At 36.5% G+C, this 20,285-nt stretch overlaps 2 protein-coding genes and 1 long non-coding RNA gene across 4 annotated transcripts; all 3 read right to left on the reverse strand.

Moving 5' to 3' along the window:
• Positions 1 to 3,930: 3,930 nt before the first annotated feature.
• On the reverse strand, positions 3,931 to 10,206 carry nkx6.3 (NK6 homeobox 3). Of its 2 annotated transcripts, none has more exons than XM_007260148.4 (3): positions 8,855 to 10,206; positions 7,684 to 7,853; positions 3,931 to 6,291 (listed from the first exon to the last, which is right to left on the reverse strand). In XM_007260148.4, exons 1-3 carry the CDS (start codon positions 9,270 to 9,272, stop codon positions 6,061 to 6,063), a joined length of 819 nt encoding a protein of 272 aa, XP_007260210.3. In that variant the 5' UTR covers positions 9,273 to 10,206; the 3' UTR covers positions 3,931 to 6,060. The 2 variants fall into 2 exon arrangements, with proteins under 2 accessions (XP_007260210.3, XP_022519305.2); XM_022663584.2 differs by having other exon boundaries at positions 7,684 to 7,856.
• Positions 10,207 to 13,074: 2,868 nt separating this feature from the next.
• On the reverse strand, positions 13,075 to 19,956 carry LOC111189882 (TOG array regulator of axonemal microtubules protein 1). Its single transcript, XM_049486165.1, has 6 exons — positions 16,491 to 19,956; positions 16,068 to 16,356; positions 14,527 to 14,632; positions 14,161 to 14,396; positions 13,875 to 14,033; positions 13,075 to 13,777 (listed from the first exon to the last, which is right to left on the reverse strand). Exons 1-6 carry the CDS (start codon positions 16,582 to 16,584, stop codon positions 13,660 to 13,662), a joined length of 1,002 nt encoding a protein of 333 aa, XP_049342122.1. The 5' UTR covers positions 16,585 to 19,956; the 3' UTR covers positions 13,075 to 13,659.
• On the reverse strand, positions 14,813 to 16,060 carry LOC125806202 (uncharacterized). The gene is made up of 2 exons (XR_007441494.1): positions 15,643 to 16,060; positions 14,813 to 15,101 (listed from the first exon to the last, which is right to left on the reverse strand). It is a non-coding gene; the product is annotated as an uncharacterized LOC125806202 (long non-coding RNA).
• Positions 19,957 to 20,285: the final 329 nt, after the last annotated feature.

Here is a 20,285-nt window from a genome sequence, read left to right on the forward strand (position 1 = left end):
ATAGCATAGAATAACATAGATGGGATGCAGTTCCTAATGATTTTATTCCAGCTACTTGGTTACGACTGCGTCTTCTTGACAATATTTGGTAAAGTGGTTCGTAACCGCCGTAACAACGCAGCTTCGCCTTGTCACGTACAGATGCTGTGAATAATGTGTTTACTTATTGCTGCATTACCCCAACAGGTGTTCTTGAAATGCATCCAGATAGCTTTATGTCGGCTTATCAGTAAGAGGGTGTTACTGCAGAACTTACAGATGGAGGTTTTATTGTTAGCGATACTGACATCCTTTCTGACACGGGAGAACAAAAGCGCCTAAAACGTCTTTGTTCATAATTACACTTAGGAGGTCATTTCAAAAGTAGGACATTAGGTTCTTTTGAGAAAAAAAAATCACTTGAGAAAATGTTACTATGTATATACAGCTCTGGGAAAAAAATTAAGAGACACTTCAGTGTCTGAATCGGTTTCTCTGCTTTTGCTATTTATAGGTATATGTTTGAATAAAATAAGCATTGTTCTTTTATTCTATAAACTATGAATAACATTTCTACCAAATTCCAAATAAAATATTATCATCTAGTTTTAAGAGTTCAGAAATCAATACTTGTTGGAATAACCCTGATTTTTAATCACAGCTTTCAAGCATCTTGGCATGCTCTCCACAAGTCTTACACACTGCTTTTGGATAACTTTGTCACTCCTGGTGCAAAGATTCAAGCAGTTCAGCTTGGTTTGATGGCTTGTGATCATCCATCTTCCTCTTGGTTATATTCCAGAGGTTTTCAATTTGGTAAAATCAAAGAAACTCATCAATTTTATGTGGTCTATTTTTTTAAGAGCTTTACAAAGCTGGAAAATGAAATCCAACACCAGCAGATGACATGTCTCTCAGAACCATCATTAAATATATCAGTAAATTGTGCATTTTATTTGGAAATCAAGGGAACAGGGTCTGGAGGAAGAGTGGAGAGACACAGGGTTCAAGCTGCTTAAAGTGTAGTGTGAAGTTTTTACAATCAGTGACGACTACTGAGGCCTTTTTTCACAAATTCCAAATTAAAATATTGTCATTTATAGCATTTGTTTACAGAAAATAAGAAATGGTCAAATTGACCAAAAAAGATGCAGAGCTTTCAGACCTCAAATGCACAGAAAACAAGTTCATATTCATTTAGAAATTAAGAGCTCAGAATCAATAATTGGTGCAACAACCCAGATTTTTTATCACAGTTTTTATGTGTCTCAGCATGCTCTCCACTAGTCTTTAGGGTGACCTTATTCCCCTCCTGGTGCAAAAATTCAAGCAGATCAGCTTGGTTTGATGGCTTGTGACCAACTATCTTGATTATATTCCAGAGGTTTTTAACGGGGTTCAGGGCTAGAGATTGTGCTGGCCATGACAGGGTCTTGATCGGGTGGTCCTTCATCCACAGCTTAATTAATCTAGCTGTGTGGAATTGAGCATTGTCCTGCTGGAAAAAAAACAGTCCTAAGAGTTGGGGAACATTGCCAGAGCAGAAGGAAGCAAGTTTTCCTCCAGGATAACCCTGTATTCGGCTTGATTCATGCGTCATTTGCAAAAATCAAACTGCCCAATTCCAGCCTTGCTGCAACATCCCCAGATATTCACAGATCCTACACCAAATTTCACAGTGGGTGCAAGTACATCTTTGCAGGTATCTATCTTAACATCAGATGGCCAGATGTTTAGCAAAGATGAAAATTGGACTCATCAGAGAAGATGATCTTACTCCAGTCTTCTATATTCCTATTTTTATGATGCTTTGCAAACTTCAGCCTGGCTCTTCTTTGCTTCATACTGAAGAAGGTCCTGTTTCAAGCTTGAGTCCTGCCTCTAAGAGTATGTTTTTAACTTTTTTTTCCCATGCACTTCACCCCAGCTGCCATTTGCCATTCTTTTTATAGGTCACTTGATGTCATCCTGCAATTGCAAGGAGTTGATGGTCAATCTCCAGACCTGAACCACATTGAAAAACCTCTGAATGTAATCATGTAAGATGTAATTTGGCCACAAGCCATCAAACAAAGCTGAACTGCTTGAATTTTTGTGCCAGGAGTGGAATAAGGTCACCCAAAATCAGTGTGAAAGACTTGTGGAGAGCATGCCAAGATGCATGAAAGCTGTGATTAAAAATCAGGGAAATTCCACCAAATAATGATTGCTGAACTAAATGAATATGAACTAGTTTTCTTTGCATTATGTAGGAATTAAAAGCACTGTACCTTTTTTGTTACTCATTTCTCATTCTATGCAGATAAATGCTCTAAATTACAATATTTTTTATTTGTAACTTTAGAGGAATGTTGTCTGTGGTTTATAGAATAAAACCACAATATTTATTTTACCCAAATATATACCTATAAATAGTTAAATCAGAGGAACTGATCATTTTGAAGTGGTCTCTTATTTATGTTCAGAGCTGTGTGTACAGATATGTATAGCAGGACAATTGTTATTTATACACAATACTGCAATACCAGTAAATGCACATATTTAGCACATGGTTTAGTGTAGAGTAAGAATTAAGATGATGTAATCGGCTTTTGGACAGCGTCCATCACCAGGTGTGATTGTTTAAAAACTCTCTCTGGTACTGAACACACACTGAACACACCCTTAAACACCACAGAGCCGGCCCCAAATCCTACCACCTAGAAATTCACATCAACACCCAAACAGATCAAAGTCCACAGAGGAAATGAATCTAAAGGGTGATATTAGATATAAGAGTTATATATAGAGCTGAACTGCTGGTGCTTTAGATTATGTCTAATTGTAAACCAGTGGTTTCAGTGTGTAATCATACAGTAACTGCTGATTCGGTACATTTTCATTTCTCAGAGTCTGCAACATGATTTAAATTCTTTGCAGACTTCAGATTCAGGTAAACGTGCTTATTTGCATTTACAGATGGATTTTTAAAAGTTAAAAATATTTATTCATAACCACAGCATTGTTCTGTATGTTTTCCAAATCAGACAGTTTGAAAATGATTATTTGTTAATGCTTTTGCACACTTTCAATCCTAACAGTTTATGTATTTCTCATATTTATCTTAAATCTTAAATGTTTTTTTTATTACGTTTTATTCTTTTAATTATAATGTCTTGTAACTTTTTTAAAGATTTTTTTTTATATTATGTTTTTAGTCTCTGTAAAGCACTTTGAAATGCTATAGAAATATAGAGTTGAAAAAATGCAGAAAAAATAAAGGCTTTTGGCAATATAGGGATGAACAATACATTGAAAATAGTATATTTCACAATATAATACGTTTTAATGTGAAATGATTTTAATGAATGATTTTTTAATCATTATACATTATTTAATAGGGATGCACCAAATTATTTTTCAGATAAAACAGTAAAAAAATAAATAAATAAAAAGTTGCCAAAGGCTGAATAATGAATGCATACATTTTCATTAATTTTGCCACCTTTTTCCATCACAGCATCAATTAAATTGCCTAAATGTTCTTTTTTTTTAATAAAATGCCATGTCAGGTGTTTTTTTTATTTGTTTGTTTGTTTGATTTTTTCAGGCAAATAATTTTAGTTAATACATTTCCAGTGCATCCTAACAGCATGTGAGATTCCTTGCAGTACTCTGCATAAATTGGCAAAAAAAGAAAAATCTGTTGAGCTTTTTTTTTTGTTTGATTTTAAAATTATATTGTATCAACTAAAGTTAAGAACTTTATGATATTCATTTATAATTAATTTTATGTAACTAATTTAATATATATGTATAATTAGCCAATTGGTTCATTGTTTACTTTCATCAGATTCCTCTTTTTATCCAGTCCCAAAAATGTGGTTAGCTTAGCTAACCACCCTAGTCTGGTGCTGGTGTAACTAAATATTTTTTATTAATTGATTAATAAGATTATTATTTTGAACAAATCTGTGCAAAAACTAGTTGGAGGACCCCAACAGACTCTAAAATCACCACACACAAACAGACACACAGTCACCAAATAAACAGTACCAGGCACAAGATTTTGTTGCACAGTTTCAGTTTTGTTATGCGTTATATTGACTCTGCTCACCACAGCATAACCGAGACGTGCTTTACAATTTGAAAATCCAATAAATAATAGACAGATTCTTGGACATTATGTACATATACAGTATGCTTTGTTAAAACAATAGGTACTAGAAATCTGTGTGTGGAATACAATATGTTTATTACAAACACGGTCCTGCTGAACTTTGACCTCCGACTCGAACTTCAGTTGTATAGTCTGAGGTAAAAGTGTAGACTGAATATTGTATGAAGAGATGCTGCTGTAAAACCAGAGGTGGGGAGTAACTGGTAGTGTCAAAATTAAACACTCACTCTGCCTTTCAATTTGTTCTATTGGTTCAATATCTGCTCTACCGTTTTTCAAGGTTTAGTGTTTTATTTTAGGCCAAAAGGTGAAGAACAATACCCAACACAATTAGCTTATCACCTAATAACGTTTTAACGTTTAACTTCTACAAATGAGCCCTTCCAACAAATAACTAGCTATTGACCCTTTGGGAGGAATCAGTTGTTTTCTTCAATATAGTAAGTTATTTTAAGTGCCTTCATGAATTTAAAGAAAAATGCATGCTTTATAAAAAAATAAAAAGAATAACAATTAGTGCTTGATATAGGGCTAATTTTGAAAGAGCTCAGTTATAAAAACACAGAATATAATATTTCTTATTAACACAGTTGGAGCCAAGATAACTGTGCTAAAGTGAAAGTTTATGTAAAAGTAATACATATGATAAATGTTTGAGTAAATTATATTAAATCACTTTTCACTGAAGAGACAGTTTGTAAAAATAATGTGCTACAAATGTTTTTTTTTTTTTGTTTTAGAGTAATGCCATAAAGTTTTAAAACCAGAAATATGCCTAAAGCTCCTCCCCTTTCCAATTTAACAATTCTATGAACTTGTTATGACAAGTTTCCGAAGCCCTCCACCACCCCATCTCCTCCCTTTAACTCTGTTATCTCTCCTTCCTGATTCTACTTATAGAAGTGGGACTCACTTCCTACAACAAGCTGAAGCTACCCAAACTCCAGCACAAAGTTCTGAGTTTTCTCTCTCTCTTCTATTTCTCTTCCTGAATAACCTTAAACTGATGTTTCAAACTAGCAAAATAACCAGTTTTTGGTCCCATAATAAAACAGGTTTCTAATATGTAGGAATAAACTAGTACAGCAAGCAAGTCTGTATTCAACTGCACATTTTTATTGGTAGATTGCTGACAAAAGTAAAGTAAAATCGCTGTTCGCTCAGTGATGGAACAAGCCTAATGTATACTTCTGCACCAAAAACTTATGTCATAGCCTATGCGTATCCAGCTACGCAGCTCTGTGCTCTACGCAGTTTAAACCCTGAAGGCGGAGGCGCAAGGTCCGGCAGACCAATGCCAGCTGCGACTGTGTCGCCTGACATGTAGTTACATTTCCAGAAAGGTGCGTGTCAAGCTACAGCTTGGCTACGATGTAGGTTCGACGCAGAAGTATAAATTGGCCTTCAGCCGCTATGAGTGAAAAGCTGAAAGATATGAGATCCAAGAGATCAGTGAGTGATCATAAATGCCTTGCAAGCCCCCAACAAATATCTCAATATGTCAGGTTAAAACTCTGGATCTCTCAGTAATACAGCCAATAAGAAAAGAAGACACGGGATGAAGCGAAAGCTGAGGGTGGAGTTAAACACACACTGCTCTTTATCCATTTTGTCATCCATATTCTTTAGTGTGCTTTTGCTGCATATCAGCACTTATCAGCACACTTGTCACAACATCTATTTTGCAAGAAAAAAAAAGTGCTTGGCAACACTTTAGTTTTTGTTTGTAGTCAGGCTCGCTGTGGGATGCTACTGGTGAAATTTCATACATAATTCTTTAAAACTTCTGCACTGTGTGTGTGGCATCACTTAATAAAACATTTGTAGCACATTTCTTTTGAAATTTTTACAGGTGTATGGTGCTGGCCTAGTCTTGCCCACCTCTGGTAAACAGCGTGGAGTGTGTGTGTGTGTGTATTGTATCAGACGTGGTGTGGTCCCAGACGCAGAACGGAGAACGCTCTGCGGTGTTTACGCAGCAGCAGGCGGATCTTCTCGTCGTCTGAGTCGGGGTCCAGTGGTTTGTTGTACTCCTCGTCCTCCAGCTCGTTTTCAGAGCCGTCCCGGCCGCTCTCCGTCCGGTTGGCCTGTGTGGAGCTCGGCTCGGACGCACTCTTCTTGCGCCACTTCGTACGTCGGTTCTGAAACCACACCTGAGCAGAAAAGACGAGCATTAAGACGCATGTAGTAGTGCGTCCCAATAAAGCAAATAGTGTCAAATAATTATTAAAACAAACACGCACACAAATTTACAAAACACACACAAAGCTTATTTAACATAATACTGGTAATTAATATAAATGATCAGTGTAACTATGTAAAATGGCATAATTGTTTAACACAACAGAGCAAACACTAAACAGATAAAATGACAGGTCAATAAGTTTAATATGCAGTTGGATACGCAGAGATAAAATAGTCGATAGACTATAGGAGTAATCCACAGGCCTACACACAGTAATGACAATTCACTCACTGTCCATAGAAAGAAAAACACGTATATTATTTCCTGTTGATTTTTAGTGTAAGACATCATTTCCACACAGTGTAATCAATTTAATAATGAACAGACCAATAAAAATGCTCAAAAATTACTTGGAATAAACTGGAATAAAATGTTCCTTCCTCTGTAAAGTTCCATTTAGAAGATAGAAGATCAAACAAAAAAAATATTGTTATATGTTTATGTTATATTTTTAAATATATTTTTTTTATTTGGACAACTTTAAAAAAAAAAAAAAAAATGTAAATTTTTTCATTTAGACACATTTATTAATTTGTCAATGTACTTACTAATAATAATAACTTTGTCTCTTATATGAAATATATATTATGAAGGACTTCGCACACGCACACACACACTATATGGACAAATTAACTGAGTATCCTTTATGCACGCTATACATATACACGTACACTATATATGAAGCTGATAAGAGAGACATCTTATTAATAAAATGCAATACTCCATTTTAACTCCATATTAATGTGTGTGGATTTAAGGTAGAATGGGATGAAATAACAGCTCCTTTAAATGTTACATTTAGGTGTCCCAAAGCATTGGGGCATATAATGAATACTATAATAATACAGTATATTGGGCATAAATGACAGTTGTTTGTTACATAGTGTTTACTTTATTTTAATTATCAACATGCAACTAGAATTATGTGATAATCAGGTTAATATAGTTCATTCTCTATCAATTATTATTATCAAAGTATAATGAAGTAATTAATTGAAATTCACTTTTCATATTAAAAGAGGAAATCCAATATTAATAAACAAGGGGGTAGAATTGCATAGTATAACCTCAATTGTCTGATGCAAGACACACGTATAGCATGATTTTTTTATTTAGCACTTCCCAATTACTTAGAAAAGTACCATTATCATTTTTTTTTTATTATTTGTAAGTGTGGGGAAATAGGTTGACATTTCTGTCCATGCAAATCCCCTGTCCAGTATAAATATTGTAGTTTTAAATTGGGTTAAAAGGCATTACAGAATGTGTCCGTTCATTAATGGTGTGTCTGTGCTCTTACTTTAACCTGGCTCTCGGTCATGCCCAGTGAATACGCCAGCCGTGCTCTCTCTGGTCCTGCTAAATACTTGGTCTGCTCAAAGGTTTTCTCCAGGGCGAAGATCTGGTGTCCGCTGAAGGTGGGTCTCGTGTGCTTCTTTCTGCCCACCGTCTCTGCAGGATGACCCATGTCTGCTGATCAAACAGAGCAGATTTATTAGTAATCATAATATCTCAACATTCTCTAATATGATTTCTTAATTATCTTTCCTCAAGTCTATTGTGGTGTTCATCACACCATTAGAGATGTTTGTGAAGCAGCTGAAAAAAAGCAAAAGTTAATTTTTGTGACTTTGTATGATTGGGATAATTAAACTTTACAAAGAATTGGGTACTGTCATCTTAATGTCAACATCTTCATTACTCGATTATCTATGAGAAAGAATTAAAAGTTTTTTTTTTATTATCAAATCTCTTTTTAAAACAGAGTAGTTCTTATTACTTTCTCATACTAGTAAATAAAAAATAACAACCACTCAGGAAATTAAAAAAAATAAAATATGGGAAAAATAGAATGAATAAATAACACATTGTATAAAAAGTTAATAAAAATAAGGGATATTTAAAATTAGGTAATAATTAGACACCAAAATATAATAAACATTACTTCTAATACTTATGCCAGCAGCTATTTATTGAGACTTTCATTAGATAAATAGACCAATTAAAACATATGCTATTAGTTGAATATATTTTGAACAATAAGAATAAGGATGTTCTTAATACTTATGTCAATACATTTAAATACATATTTTTAATTGCTTTATTTTATAGAGCCTATAATATTATGAGCATTTATTTGATCATTAATATATATAGAAACATGCACCTGGGGTTCTGATGAAAATGTCTTTAGTTTTTATAAGTAAGTTTTGATATTAAAAGACAACTTGGTCTACACATCTTTGCAACTATAATCCCTATTATTCATCATTAATATATATTTTTTTACTTTTTCATAATACTTTATAACAGATAGATATTGATATTACATTACATTTCTTTCTTAGGTTAGTCATTTTCTTAACAAAACTTTTCTAAAAAAGTTAATTATGAAATATAAATATAGAACTTTAGATTTGCAGATCTAGAAACATTTACAAATTCTTTTTTATACAATTCAGGCTTCTTACTGTTGCTGCACTGTTGTCTTCCCCCTCTCCAGTCGTACCCTCCATCCACCCAGCAGCTGCTGCTCCTTCCCTTCATGCCCGGGCACTCTGCGCTGGCTTTGGGGAAAGTGCCCAGTCCTGCAGGGGCATAATCCCGGTTATAATACACGCCTGGGCTGGACATGGTCGTGCCAAAGCTGCCCATGGTGGAATATCCTGGGATCAGGCTGGTGTTATTAGGAGCTCCCATCATAGATCGACTGAGGATGTCTGAGATGCCGTGCGGGGTGCCCGCCTGCAGCTGGGCGTTGAGGTTGGTGGGGCCGAGCTTGTAAAAGGAGTTAGACACTGAGTACTGGCACACGGGTGCCTTGATGTCCGAGGGGAACTGGTTCAGACTGTTGTTGAAGAGGAAAGTCCCAGAGAGATTGGACTCCATGGGAACCAGTGTCTGTCCCTCGTCTTTGTCCAGTAACGACGGCTCCAGGGTGAAAGTTTGAAGAAGGTCTTTAAATCACATCAAACGTCCTCAGGTGGTCCGAGGGTCTGGGTTGAAATACCCTCCTGAAGAAAACTGTAATACTGGACTTTCTTTGGTAAGTTTTGGGAAGGTTGTTACTGGTCGTTCCTTATTACGCCACAAAGTTTCCCGAGGTGTTTCCCTCTACCTTAGTTCTGCTTTAGGGGCAGCTCAAAGTGCTTAAACCCCTAAATGAAATATCTTTATTTCACTCAAATTCTACCTGTTCTGTTCCATTTCTTGATAGAGTCCTGCTCTCCTTCCTGCCAAAGTCAACAGCAGCTATCTCACCACCTTTAACCTACCACCACTCTCACTTCCTCACTTCAGACCTCTACTGCCCTCAAGGCAGCTCCTTGCTCTCAGATCATAAATAAGAACTACCTTACAGATATCTGACCCTCTCCTGATAACCCTGGCCCAACACTATCCTGCCGGGCCAGGATTGGACGAGTGCAGAGAATGCTGGAGCATATCATTGGTCATTGCACAGGACAGCAGTTGTTGATTGGCTAACAGCAGATTAATGGCTTTTTGAAGTGGCAGGGTGGGAATGAGTGAGTTTTTGATGGAGCTCCCTGCCCCGGCTGTGGAGGAGCAGTTACAGATGGGAACGGAAAGAGATGGGACTTTAGGAGGCTTTCACCACAGCCTGGACTTCATTTTACCTGGTCTTGGTAAATGCTGCTTTTATGTTGATTGTGTAGAATTGTGCACTACAAATAGGAAGCAAACTGCTGCTTGTGGAATAGATTGAACACCGCGCTTGTTATTCTGCTACACAACATTTCTGACGATACGGACAAGGTGTTGCTGAGAAATGGTGCAGTATAGAACTCGCTCACATATACAGACGCAGCTGGCCAACTTAAACTTTTAATTATGGATATTTAAATGTGAAGTAAAAGAATCAATGTAAGATAAATCACTGTGGTGATTGTAATATGTAATTGTAATGTGATATTCTTTGAAAGCCTTTACTTTGTGTATATTTTGCTACTTACTTTATTTATTTGAATGTTTGTTTGTTTGCAGTTTACAATCACTTCCTATGCAGCACTTGTTTTGTTGTAACAATTTTTATTATTTTGTTACACTGTTTATTATGTTATACAAAATCATGATCTTGGTAAGTAATTAGACAATTTTTTTGATGATTAGTTTTTACTGAATGTATGAAAGAATTATATTTATATATATTTTTTAAATAATAAAGCAATAATATTTATTTTGTTGCAGCACTATGTTCTTTTTGAAAAATAAAATTGAAAACATGTTAATATTTTGTCATATATCCAAGAATATTGGCTCGCAAAAAATACATTGAAATCTTGTGATATTATTTTAGGGCCATACCACCCACCCCTAACGAGTATCCATATTTAATTCATACGTCAACAAAAATAAAAAGTAATCTACCTTCAGAACCTCTGAGCAGTACAGGGTTTTTGCACCATTTTAACAGTCAAATGTAATGCTTTTTTAAGACCTTTTTAAGACCTCAATAAATATATATTTTCATATTCAAAAATGTAGTCACCATTTCTTTGGTAGAAACTTATGTATTGGAACTTGCTGCTACCGTTACTATGTTAACTAGCTCTCCGCTAACCTTAGTTCTCTTCCCGGTAACATTAGCTAACTAGCCACTTTTATTAGCTAACTCACCGCTAACCTTACTTCTCTCCCGGGTAAAGTTAGCTAGCTCTCCACTAGTGTTAGCTAGCTATCTTTCCACTAACCTTTATTCTCTCCCAGTCAACGTTAGTTAGCTTGCCACTAACTGTAGTATGTGCTTTCCCACTGGCATTAAACGCACCGTCTGAAAATCTTATACCTACTGCAAATTTACAGTAAATTTAGGACAATTTAAGACCTTAATTACCCGGATTTTAATTTAAGAACCCTGATCACTGCAGACCTCCAAAATTCTTGTGGCTTTAGATTATCTCAAGAACAGTAAGTTAGAGCGTAGAGAACTTCATGAAATGGGTTTTCATGGACAAGCAGCTTCATCCAAACCCCATGTCACCAAACAGTGTTAGATGAGTAAGTTAGATAAGCCCTACTAGACAAAAGGGCAGGGATAGCAAACCCACCTGACATTAAGCATCCTATTCATTTACTTACAGATATACACAGACAGCAGATTTAATATGCAGCTGGTAAAGTGTGTGTGTGTTGTAAGAACTACCGTTTGGGATTCGACCACACCACTACGTATATGATGATGATGGTGGTAGGGTTGCCACCTTTCAGAATTTAAAATAAGGGACCCCCACCACCGCTCCTCTGGGCCATGTTCACCACAGACCCAACACCTGTGGGCGGGGCACCTGCAGCAGTGGTATATTTTATTTTGTGCTGGTGTTTTTATTGAAGGGAAAATCCAAAAAGCAGTTAACTAAAACTTAAAGCTTGAAATGCTTCATTAGCATTGAACACTTTCTCTTATAAAATGCAGCTAATTAAATATTAATTTAAATATGTTTGTGTGCAACAACAAATAATTAAAATATAAACTAAATATATTGAGAATGTAACTTTTTATGTGCATAACTATAGAGACACTCTTTGAACCATGAGGTCATTTTTACTTAAATTGAACAGTATTTTCTGGTGCCTTTTTTATGACTTATGATGAAAGGAAGTCAGGTCATCCAAACAGTTAAACCCCACTTACTATAATATTTTATGTAATGATCACTGGACACTGTATTTCTTAAAAATATAAACATTTTGACACAAAATACACAGAAATCTGAGAAATAATTTCTTAGATTTATTTTTACAGATATAAAATGTTTATATTTGTGAGGAATACAGTGTCCAGTGATCTCCCGGAGACATTGTAGTGTAACACATCAAAATAAATAAGTATATATTAAATTATATATATATATAGGATGTACTTTGGTATTGATAAAATACTCATAAAGATACATATGACTAAATAAATAACCAAAAATCTAATCTATTTGAAAACATTTAATTTTTTTTTACTTCTACTTATTGTTTATATATATTTTATTAATATTATTAATAGTAATATACATTTTTATTAATAATATTATTCTTGTTATTATTATTGTTATTATTATTATTATTATTATAAAGTAATATAATAATACATATAAGTATGTTGCTGTATATATATTAAAATGTACCTTTACTTTCTATCTGTCTGTCTGTTTATAACTGTCTATGTATGCGGTTTTTATTTATATATCCCTTATTTGTAATAATGAGAGAGACAATGATTTTTTTTTAGGATTTTTATTTTGCAATGAAAAAAATGGTACATTTAAGTAACTTTCTCTCGGTTTCAAGACTTAAATGTTACATAGAGTAAATAAGTGAACTGAACTTTTAGTAAACTTTACTTCATTTCTGTATACAACATTACCTAATTACAATTACTTAATTTATACAACATTACTCAAATAATTTATGATACATCATATATTATAGGTCCTGAAATTTAAAATAAATATTTCAATTTCAGGATTTATATTATGTATCATAACCTGTTTGAGTAATATTGTACAAATTAAGTAATTGTAATTAGGTAATATTGTATACAGAAATTAAGTAAAGTTTACTAAAAGGAAGAATGAAGTTCACTTATTTACTCTCTGTAACATTTAAATCTTGAGTTAAATTACTTAAATTTATCTTAAATTAAATTTTTAGTCAGTGTGGTTGAGATGTTGTGCTGAACACCGAATAACATCTCAACCACACTGACTAAAAATTTAATTTAAGATAAATTTAAGTAATTTAACTCAAGATTTAAATGTTACAGAGAGTAAATAAGTGAACTTCATTCTTCCTTTTAGTAAACTTTACTTAATTTCTGTATACAATATTACCTAATTTGGTGTGAAATGCTTTGTTCCAGAGAAGCCGACAGAGTCAGAACTGATCACAGTGATGGAGACGGGACCCGTACGTCTGAAGGGTGGACTGGGGGATGCCGGCCGGCCCTGGGCGAACCCCTCACAAGCTTTGCAGGGCTTGTTTGGGGGCGCGACATTCCCAGCTGGTTGACTGGGAAGCCCTGATGCCACGGGGTTGGCACGTTTCCCACCAAGCAGAGACCCCACCTCCCTCTGGCAAGAGGAAGGTGGAGCCGCTGCCTCATCCACCTCTTCAGATGTAGTTCCTGTTCTCCACCACTGTGAACAGCTCTGAGTCTGTAAACTTCTCTAGAACAGAGCATTCAACACCAAACCCAGTCTGAACAGCTGAACACTGAACAACATCTCAACTACAGACAATAAATAAACAATTAGTCATTAATTAATTAATTGTGAAGCAACTTCTTCACTTGTGATTGGTCCCTTAACTGGACATATTTTTCTACAGCCCTTTCTGCGTCCTTGTGGCTACCCAGGTACCGCAGTGCAGCACGAGCATGGGCCCTGTAGAGAAAGCATGATAACACATAACAGTGGATTCAGTGCTGATTCTTCATCAGATTTCATCTGATTGATTAAAACAGGAGTTAAAGTTTCTTACCGGACGTTCTGGTCTGCATCGAACGCCAGTGTGCTGACGGCAGGAATGAATTCACTCGCTAAATTCTTCCTGCCAGTCAGCACACGAGAAACCCCAACCACCTGCAGGAGCCTCACCAGGCTCAATGCAGTGGTGGCCCTGGAGAGCCGGTTTCTGTGTCTGAACACAAGAGAGTGAACGAACACAGTCAGTCAGATACACATGATCACATGACCTGGTGGCACTTCCTTCATTTAGTTTCCATTTTAAATCTATTAATGAATAAGTAACGTGAATATACATTTACCTGAGTCCACCATCCAGCAGGCCTCGCAGGACTCGGCCAGGCGAACAGTGGTGCACCATAGTGCTGAGGGCAAGCTCCACACCCTGCCTTATGAAAAGGCTGGTTTCCCCAGCCTTATGAAGGAGGGTGTGAGCAGCGCCCTCGACCTCACTGTCCATGTTGTGCTGCAGGTGAGTGAAAAGGTGCGCCATAGTGGTGATGGCGTCCCGAGAGACAATAGAGCGGAGGTTTTTCACCTGAGACAGTGGAGACAACAGAAGCAGCACACTAAGCCTCGGCCTGTTGAACTCCATCAGTTTCTGAAACAGATCAGATCACAGAAGAAGCTGCTGTAGAGTGTGTATGAAGTGTGTTATAAAGTCTTACCTCCGCGATGACGGCTTTGCAGACGTAGTGGAGCTCTGGCAGCACCACCTCAGAGTGATGTTCAGCCAGAGCTCGCACAAGCCTCAGTCCCTCGACCTTCCTTTCCCTGTTTCACAACCAAAACATTTAGAGAATTATAGATTAGGGTTGCAGCTATCGATTCTTTTTGTAATCGAGTACTCTACTGAAAAATCGATTCGATTAATCGAGTAATCGGATAAAACATTTTTTTTTTGTTAAAGAGCAATTAAAAAGGCATTTCACTTAATAATGAATGACCAATTGGTTTCCTTGTTTAGATAAGTTATATTTTTAAAATCACAACATACATTTCCAAATTGCAAATACAAATAAATAAACCACAATAAAGAAATAAATACCACAATTACAAAAATACATTTAATTACATTACTTTCAATTTTGGATTTCTTGTAAGTATCAAATATAGGGTATTAATCAATAAAAAAAGGCATAAACATCGTCTTTGTGTTGTGCATCTTGTCAGTTCTGCCAGTGTTGGATCAGTGTGCTGCATTCTTTTACCACCAAGCCACTTCTCCAAAATATATCAGGACCTGTGGAATAATTGTGAAACAGAAGTATTACAAATGTGGGTTTTTTCTTTATTTATATGTTGGACTACTTGGGTCTAATTACATCACTAAGACTAATAAGTCTAATAATAAAGTCATGGCCGTGCATTTATGAACGCATTGGGGCACATTAGGCACTAGTAGTAATTCATATTTTATCCAATAATATTTTATCCAATAAATAAGAGACACACACTTCCTTATATGAACAACACAGTGTTCATACACAGTTTCTGTCTCACCGGTCAAATGTACTCTTAGATGAAGAAATCATGCATTTAGTTTCCAGCCAAAGTAACTTCAGTATAGCTAACTTTAACATTAGTATTGTTTATATTCTGAACTCCACAGCGCTGTGTTTACTGTTTCGATAAAGCATGTATTCATTCGAAAACTTGTCTCTGTTCTAATAAACTATAAGTAATAGACAGTGTTTCTATTAATAAGCACTCCACGGCGCTGCTGTTCTGTTATTAAGGCATATTAATGTTAATCTCATTGATTTATTATAAGTTATGTTTACCTGCTCTCTCGGCTGTCCTCAGCTCAGATGGTGCAGCATTAAAACGCGCTGTTTTGGGAGGCAAGGACGCGCTGCACTGAATACATGTCACCGTTCCAACCTAAAATGCTTTTATTCCTTTAAAACCGCTGTTTTCTCTCGCCGCTTCCATTTTTGCCGCTGCTCAAACCTCCGTCTCCTTCTTCCCGGGCGAGAGTGACGTAACGCTGAGCGCGTTGTCAAAATAAAAGTCGCGGAAATACCGCGCGCTGAGTTTATTAATGAAATAAACGATTACTCGAGGCACAGAAAATTAATCGATCAATTTTTTTAATCGAGTTACTCGATTTACTCGAGTAATCGTTTCACCCCTATTATAGATTAAACATGTCTGGAAGATGTTCCTTAAATACACTTTTATTTTACAAGGGATATCAAAATCTTACCATTCCTCATCCTGCAGCAGACCTAGTGCCTGGCCGAGAGCTTCCTCAGGCCTGTTGATGGGATCTTCATTGGTCAGGGATGGTGGCACCAGTGGCTGCTCCAGTCCCTGACCTTTCCCAATGGCCTGAGGAGCTGCCCTGATCTTACTGGGCTTCTTCCTGACTGCTCTCTCCACCTGTGCTGGTTTGTCCGTTATTATGCTGTGGGCAGCCATGTTGTTAACGGGCTGCACCACAGCTTGGAGTGGCCTCAGCTTCCTCCGCCTGTCTAGAATAGGTATCCTGCTACCTGTGATTATATCAACAATAATAAATGGAAGAAGTGAGATCTAGTGAGGGATTGATTAATTAGTAAGGGATTAATTAGTGAGGGATTAATTAGTAAGGGATTAATGAAGCTCAACACACAAAACTGGAACTTACCTGGTGAATTGTAGGCCGGGGGCTTATTCACCACCACTGGCTGGGTAGCAGTGACAGGCGGAGGAGATCGTGTATATACATTTGGACAGGTCATCCCCACTCACTCTCATTACGGCGTTTTGAAGGCAAAATATGGCCGAAATGGAAGCTGCCATCTTTACATTGCTTTACCTCAGAAAAATCAACAGTAAAATCCAAATGTCAGGAAGATCTGACTGTGAGATCCACGACTGAGCCACCATGGCGGTGCGTGTTCACGCTCTCAGGCGACCTGTTAATCAACTTGCCCTGAGCTGTCAATCACCACATCACCACACCCATTTAAATATCACGGAAGACCTCCTATAAACCTTATTAACTGGAAAGAAAAACACTGGGGGGTTATTAACACAGGAGGGAATCTTGCAGAATGTACAGAACCCAACTTCCCAAAAAAAAAATCCTGAATGTGTATTTTTAGATTAAAGATTCCGCCATCTCTCATTCAGTCGAATGGAAACAGGCTGGGTTAAAAGTTGTACTGCAGCCACCAGAGGGCGTAAGAGACATGCTGTCCCATAGACTGTATTTAGCTGGACAGAGCATCGTCTCTTAAAAGTGAAGCCACCACAGGTCGGGCGCCCCCTGCTGTTCGGCTGCAGAAAGCTGTGTAACTCCACCCATTCCCATAGGTTTCAATGGCAAAACAGACAACTTTCAATCACGTTTTTTTCTAATATACTGTAATTCTACCTCCTTTATTTAAATGCAACAGCTAATGTAACCTCTGCTTATATTGTCAAATTTTTATATCCCCACAGAATTCGGTTTTTAAAACTTTATTCGGCTCTATTCAAAAAAGGTGTGGTTATGGTAAAAGGGCTGCTTATGGGCGGGACCAATAACAGACCGTCAGCTCCGCTCCGCCCCGCTCTGCAGTCTGTGACCGCGAGGCAGCCCTCAGGGGCGGGGTTATTTAAATGAGTAGGCGGTCTCTCCACAGCCTTTCTCCCTGCTCTGGTCTCTACTGCGCAGACTCTGGTCTCTGACTCGCCAAAATGGCGGAAGATTTTGGCTTCATTTTCATTGAATGTATGGGAACGGCGACACGGCGTCCATCTTTATATACAGTCTATGTGCTGTCCATATTTATATACAGTCTAGGCTCTTCACACACACAATGACTGTACCCAGCTGGCACACAACCGACCTTCAACGTTGAAATGTGGTTGAAATATGACTAATGTAATGTATGTTGTTGTTTCAATGTTGATACAACGTTGAATCAACATTTAATGTTCAATGTTTGTGCTAACATTGAAATTTTAACGTTGAATCAACATTTAATGTTCAATGTTTGTGCTAACATTGAAATTTTAACGTTGAATCAACATTTAATGTTCAATGTTTGTGCTAACATTGAAATGTTAACGTTGAATCAACATAATGTCCGACACCTTCTACCTTTTGAATCAGCATTTTATATTTCATCACCATATAATTCATAAAAATGGTAGGATGGAGGAATGAAACAGTGTTTTACTTCTATTTGCAGTAACTGCTTTTTAATTTAACATCATGTTCATGTTCTAATAGTTTCACTGTTTTAGTGTTTTTGAGATCAGATTGGTAGTGGTGGGAAACTTCAGTTATACTCAGCTTTACTACAGTGATGTAAGTTTATTGTTTACACTGTTAACCATAGGATTTTCTAATTTTAATGAGCAATGGTTTATTAAAGGTTGAACATATGATGTTGAAACAACGTTGCTATTTCAAAGTTGATTCACTTTTCAAAATCCACGTTGATTCAACCATAACATCTTCATTGATCAACGTTTATTCCAACGTTGAAATGCCAGCTGGATACTGAACCCACCCATTACTCTACTCACACACACAGAGACTGAAATGTCTCTATCCCTATCAACAATATTTGCTTAGTTCCAAAAAAGACTAAGAACTCTCTACCTCAGTAAGCGCTGTGATCATGTATGTTCTATATGTTACAGTATGTTACACATCTCTGCACCTTATCCCTCTATGCACATTATTATACCGTATCAGTACTCCACTGTCCTGTCTGTTAAACTGTCTGAAAATTATGATCTCATGCTCCCTAAACAACTCTTTCAAAATTCCGGCCTGATGAATCCTGATATTGTCATCTTGGAATATGCCTGTGTTCATCAGGGAAGAAAAAAATCATTGATGGAATAACCTGGTCTATATTCAGTATATTCAGGTAGTCAGGTGACCTTATTCTTTCAGCACCTACTGTTGCTGAACCTAAACCTGCAGACCAACTGCAGCATCAACCCCACATCATTTGCTTAGTTAAATCCATATAACCCAATAAATTCTATATTCTGTAACCAACTAAAAGTTCCCAAAATACACATGGTTTAAGAGAGTGTATTTATAAAATCTAGAATATATTGTTTCTCTCATTTACTTCATTACTGTCTCAATTAGCCTGCATAGAACTCGACTTACATATGGATGCCCATCATCATTACATAGGGATACCTTTAGTTTAAACTATTTAATATTCTATTTAATATTCAGCTCGTTAAGATTGAGGTAACAGTTTTCATGCATTTATTGATCTGATCTAGCTTAATGAATAAATGTTCAAAATTTACATTCCATTCAACCCAAATAAATGTTCCCTTGGGTATTCAGCTGCAAATTTAAAACTGCTTATGGCAGGAATTTGTTAATCAATATAACCACTGTACGATTGAAGAAACCTGCTTGTAAATGTGGGAAAATAATTTGCCAGGTTAGGAAGCAACACATATTTAAGTATAGCAGTGTATAGTTTTATAGCTATTATACATTAAATAAAAAGCATAAAAATGTTGTGTGATATCCTGTAGAAAAACATTGCCAACAGATTAGAACAATTGGGAGCAAACATGAACATACTTACATTCTGTCTTATGCAAGGCATAAAGTCCCCTGGCATAAAGCTATGGGATGGATTGGGGAGTTGAGAATGAGGCAAGGCAGTGATAATCCAACATGCTGACTGACCACTAACGCTCTTGTATATACTTTTGGACAAAACAATAAAGCAGTACATGCCCCAGGAGGCTGTTGTCCATACAGTTTAAAAAGCAGTAGATTTCAAGGTAATCTGGTAATTTATGTTTATATAAATTCAGGCATAAAAAAGATTTTAGCTACTGTGACCCAAATTTGAAGCAAGATAGTGAATGAACCATCATGTTTTGCACCTGTGCTGCTGCCAGAGGGAAAAATTGATTACCCAAGATACCAGCAATTTGATTTAGCATCTTATTGTATTTGCCTATGATAGTCTGAACACCTCCGATACTTTAACTTTGAAATAAATCGGACACATATGGACAGTAATCTGGGCTGCATAAAGGACACAGTTATCGGCTTAAATGCTGAAATACAGTAGAAAGGGTTAAAGTATGTGCTCACAGAACTCCCTTACCCAAACTATATTATATATACTACTGTATATATATATACTACTGTATATAACTGAGGCGAAGGGAGGGGCGAAATTAAAAATGTACCTCAATTGGTCGTTGACAGGTGACGTCATGGTGAGGTTCTATTTGCGTTAATCACCATGCTGAAGGTATCTTGTGGTGGTCAGCCTTATTTTAGTTTGCTTTTCCTTATGTGCACTAATGTTTCGTCTTCTAAAGTAGATGTTTTGTATTATCCAGGCTAGCACCTGGAAACCCAGACAAGACAGCAGAAACTTTTGGGTGAAGATTTTGGGTGTGAAACATGTTCTTAAAACAACTAAAATAGTGGGCATATACTTGCAGG

The sequence above is a fragment of the Astyanax mexicanus genome, chromosome 12 (assembly GCF_023375975.1).
Source record: "Astyanax mexicanus isolate ESR-SI-001 chromosome 12, AstMex3_surface, whole genome shotgun sequence".
NCBI lineage: Eukaryota > Metazoa > Chordata > Actinopteri > Characiformes > Acestrorhamphidae > Astyanax > Astyanax mexicanus.

Coding starts and splice junctions, on each gene's coding strand:
- nkx6.3 (XM_022663584.2), bottom strand. CDS start 9,272: ATGGAGTCCAATCTCTCTGGGACTTTCCTCTTCAACAACAGTCTGAAC. Junction 7,857..8,854: donor AAGACAACAGTGCAGCAACA/GTAAGAAGCCTG, acceptor CTGTTTGATCAG/CAGACATGGGTCATCCTGCA. Junction 6,292..7,683: donor TGACCGAGAGCCAGGTTAAA/GTAAGAGCACAG, acceptor TTTTCTGCTCAG/GTGTGGTTTCAGAACCGACG.
- LOC111189882 (XM_049486165.1), bottom strand. CDS start 16,584: ATGACCTGTCCAAATGTATATACACGATCTCCTCCGCCTGTCACTGCT. Junction 16,357..16,490: donor CCCGGCCTACAATTCACCAG/GTAAGTTCCAGT, acceptor ATATAATCACAG/GTAGCAGGATACCTATTCTA. Junction 13,778..13,874: donor GATGCAGACCAGAACGTCCG/GTAAGAAACTTT, acceptor CTTTCTCTACAG/GGCCCATGCTCGTGCTGCAC.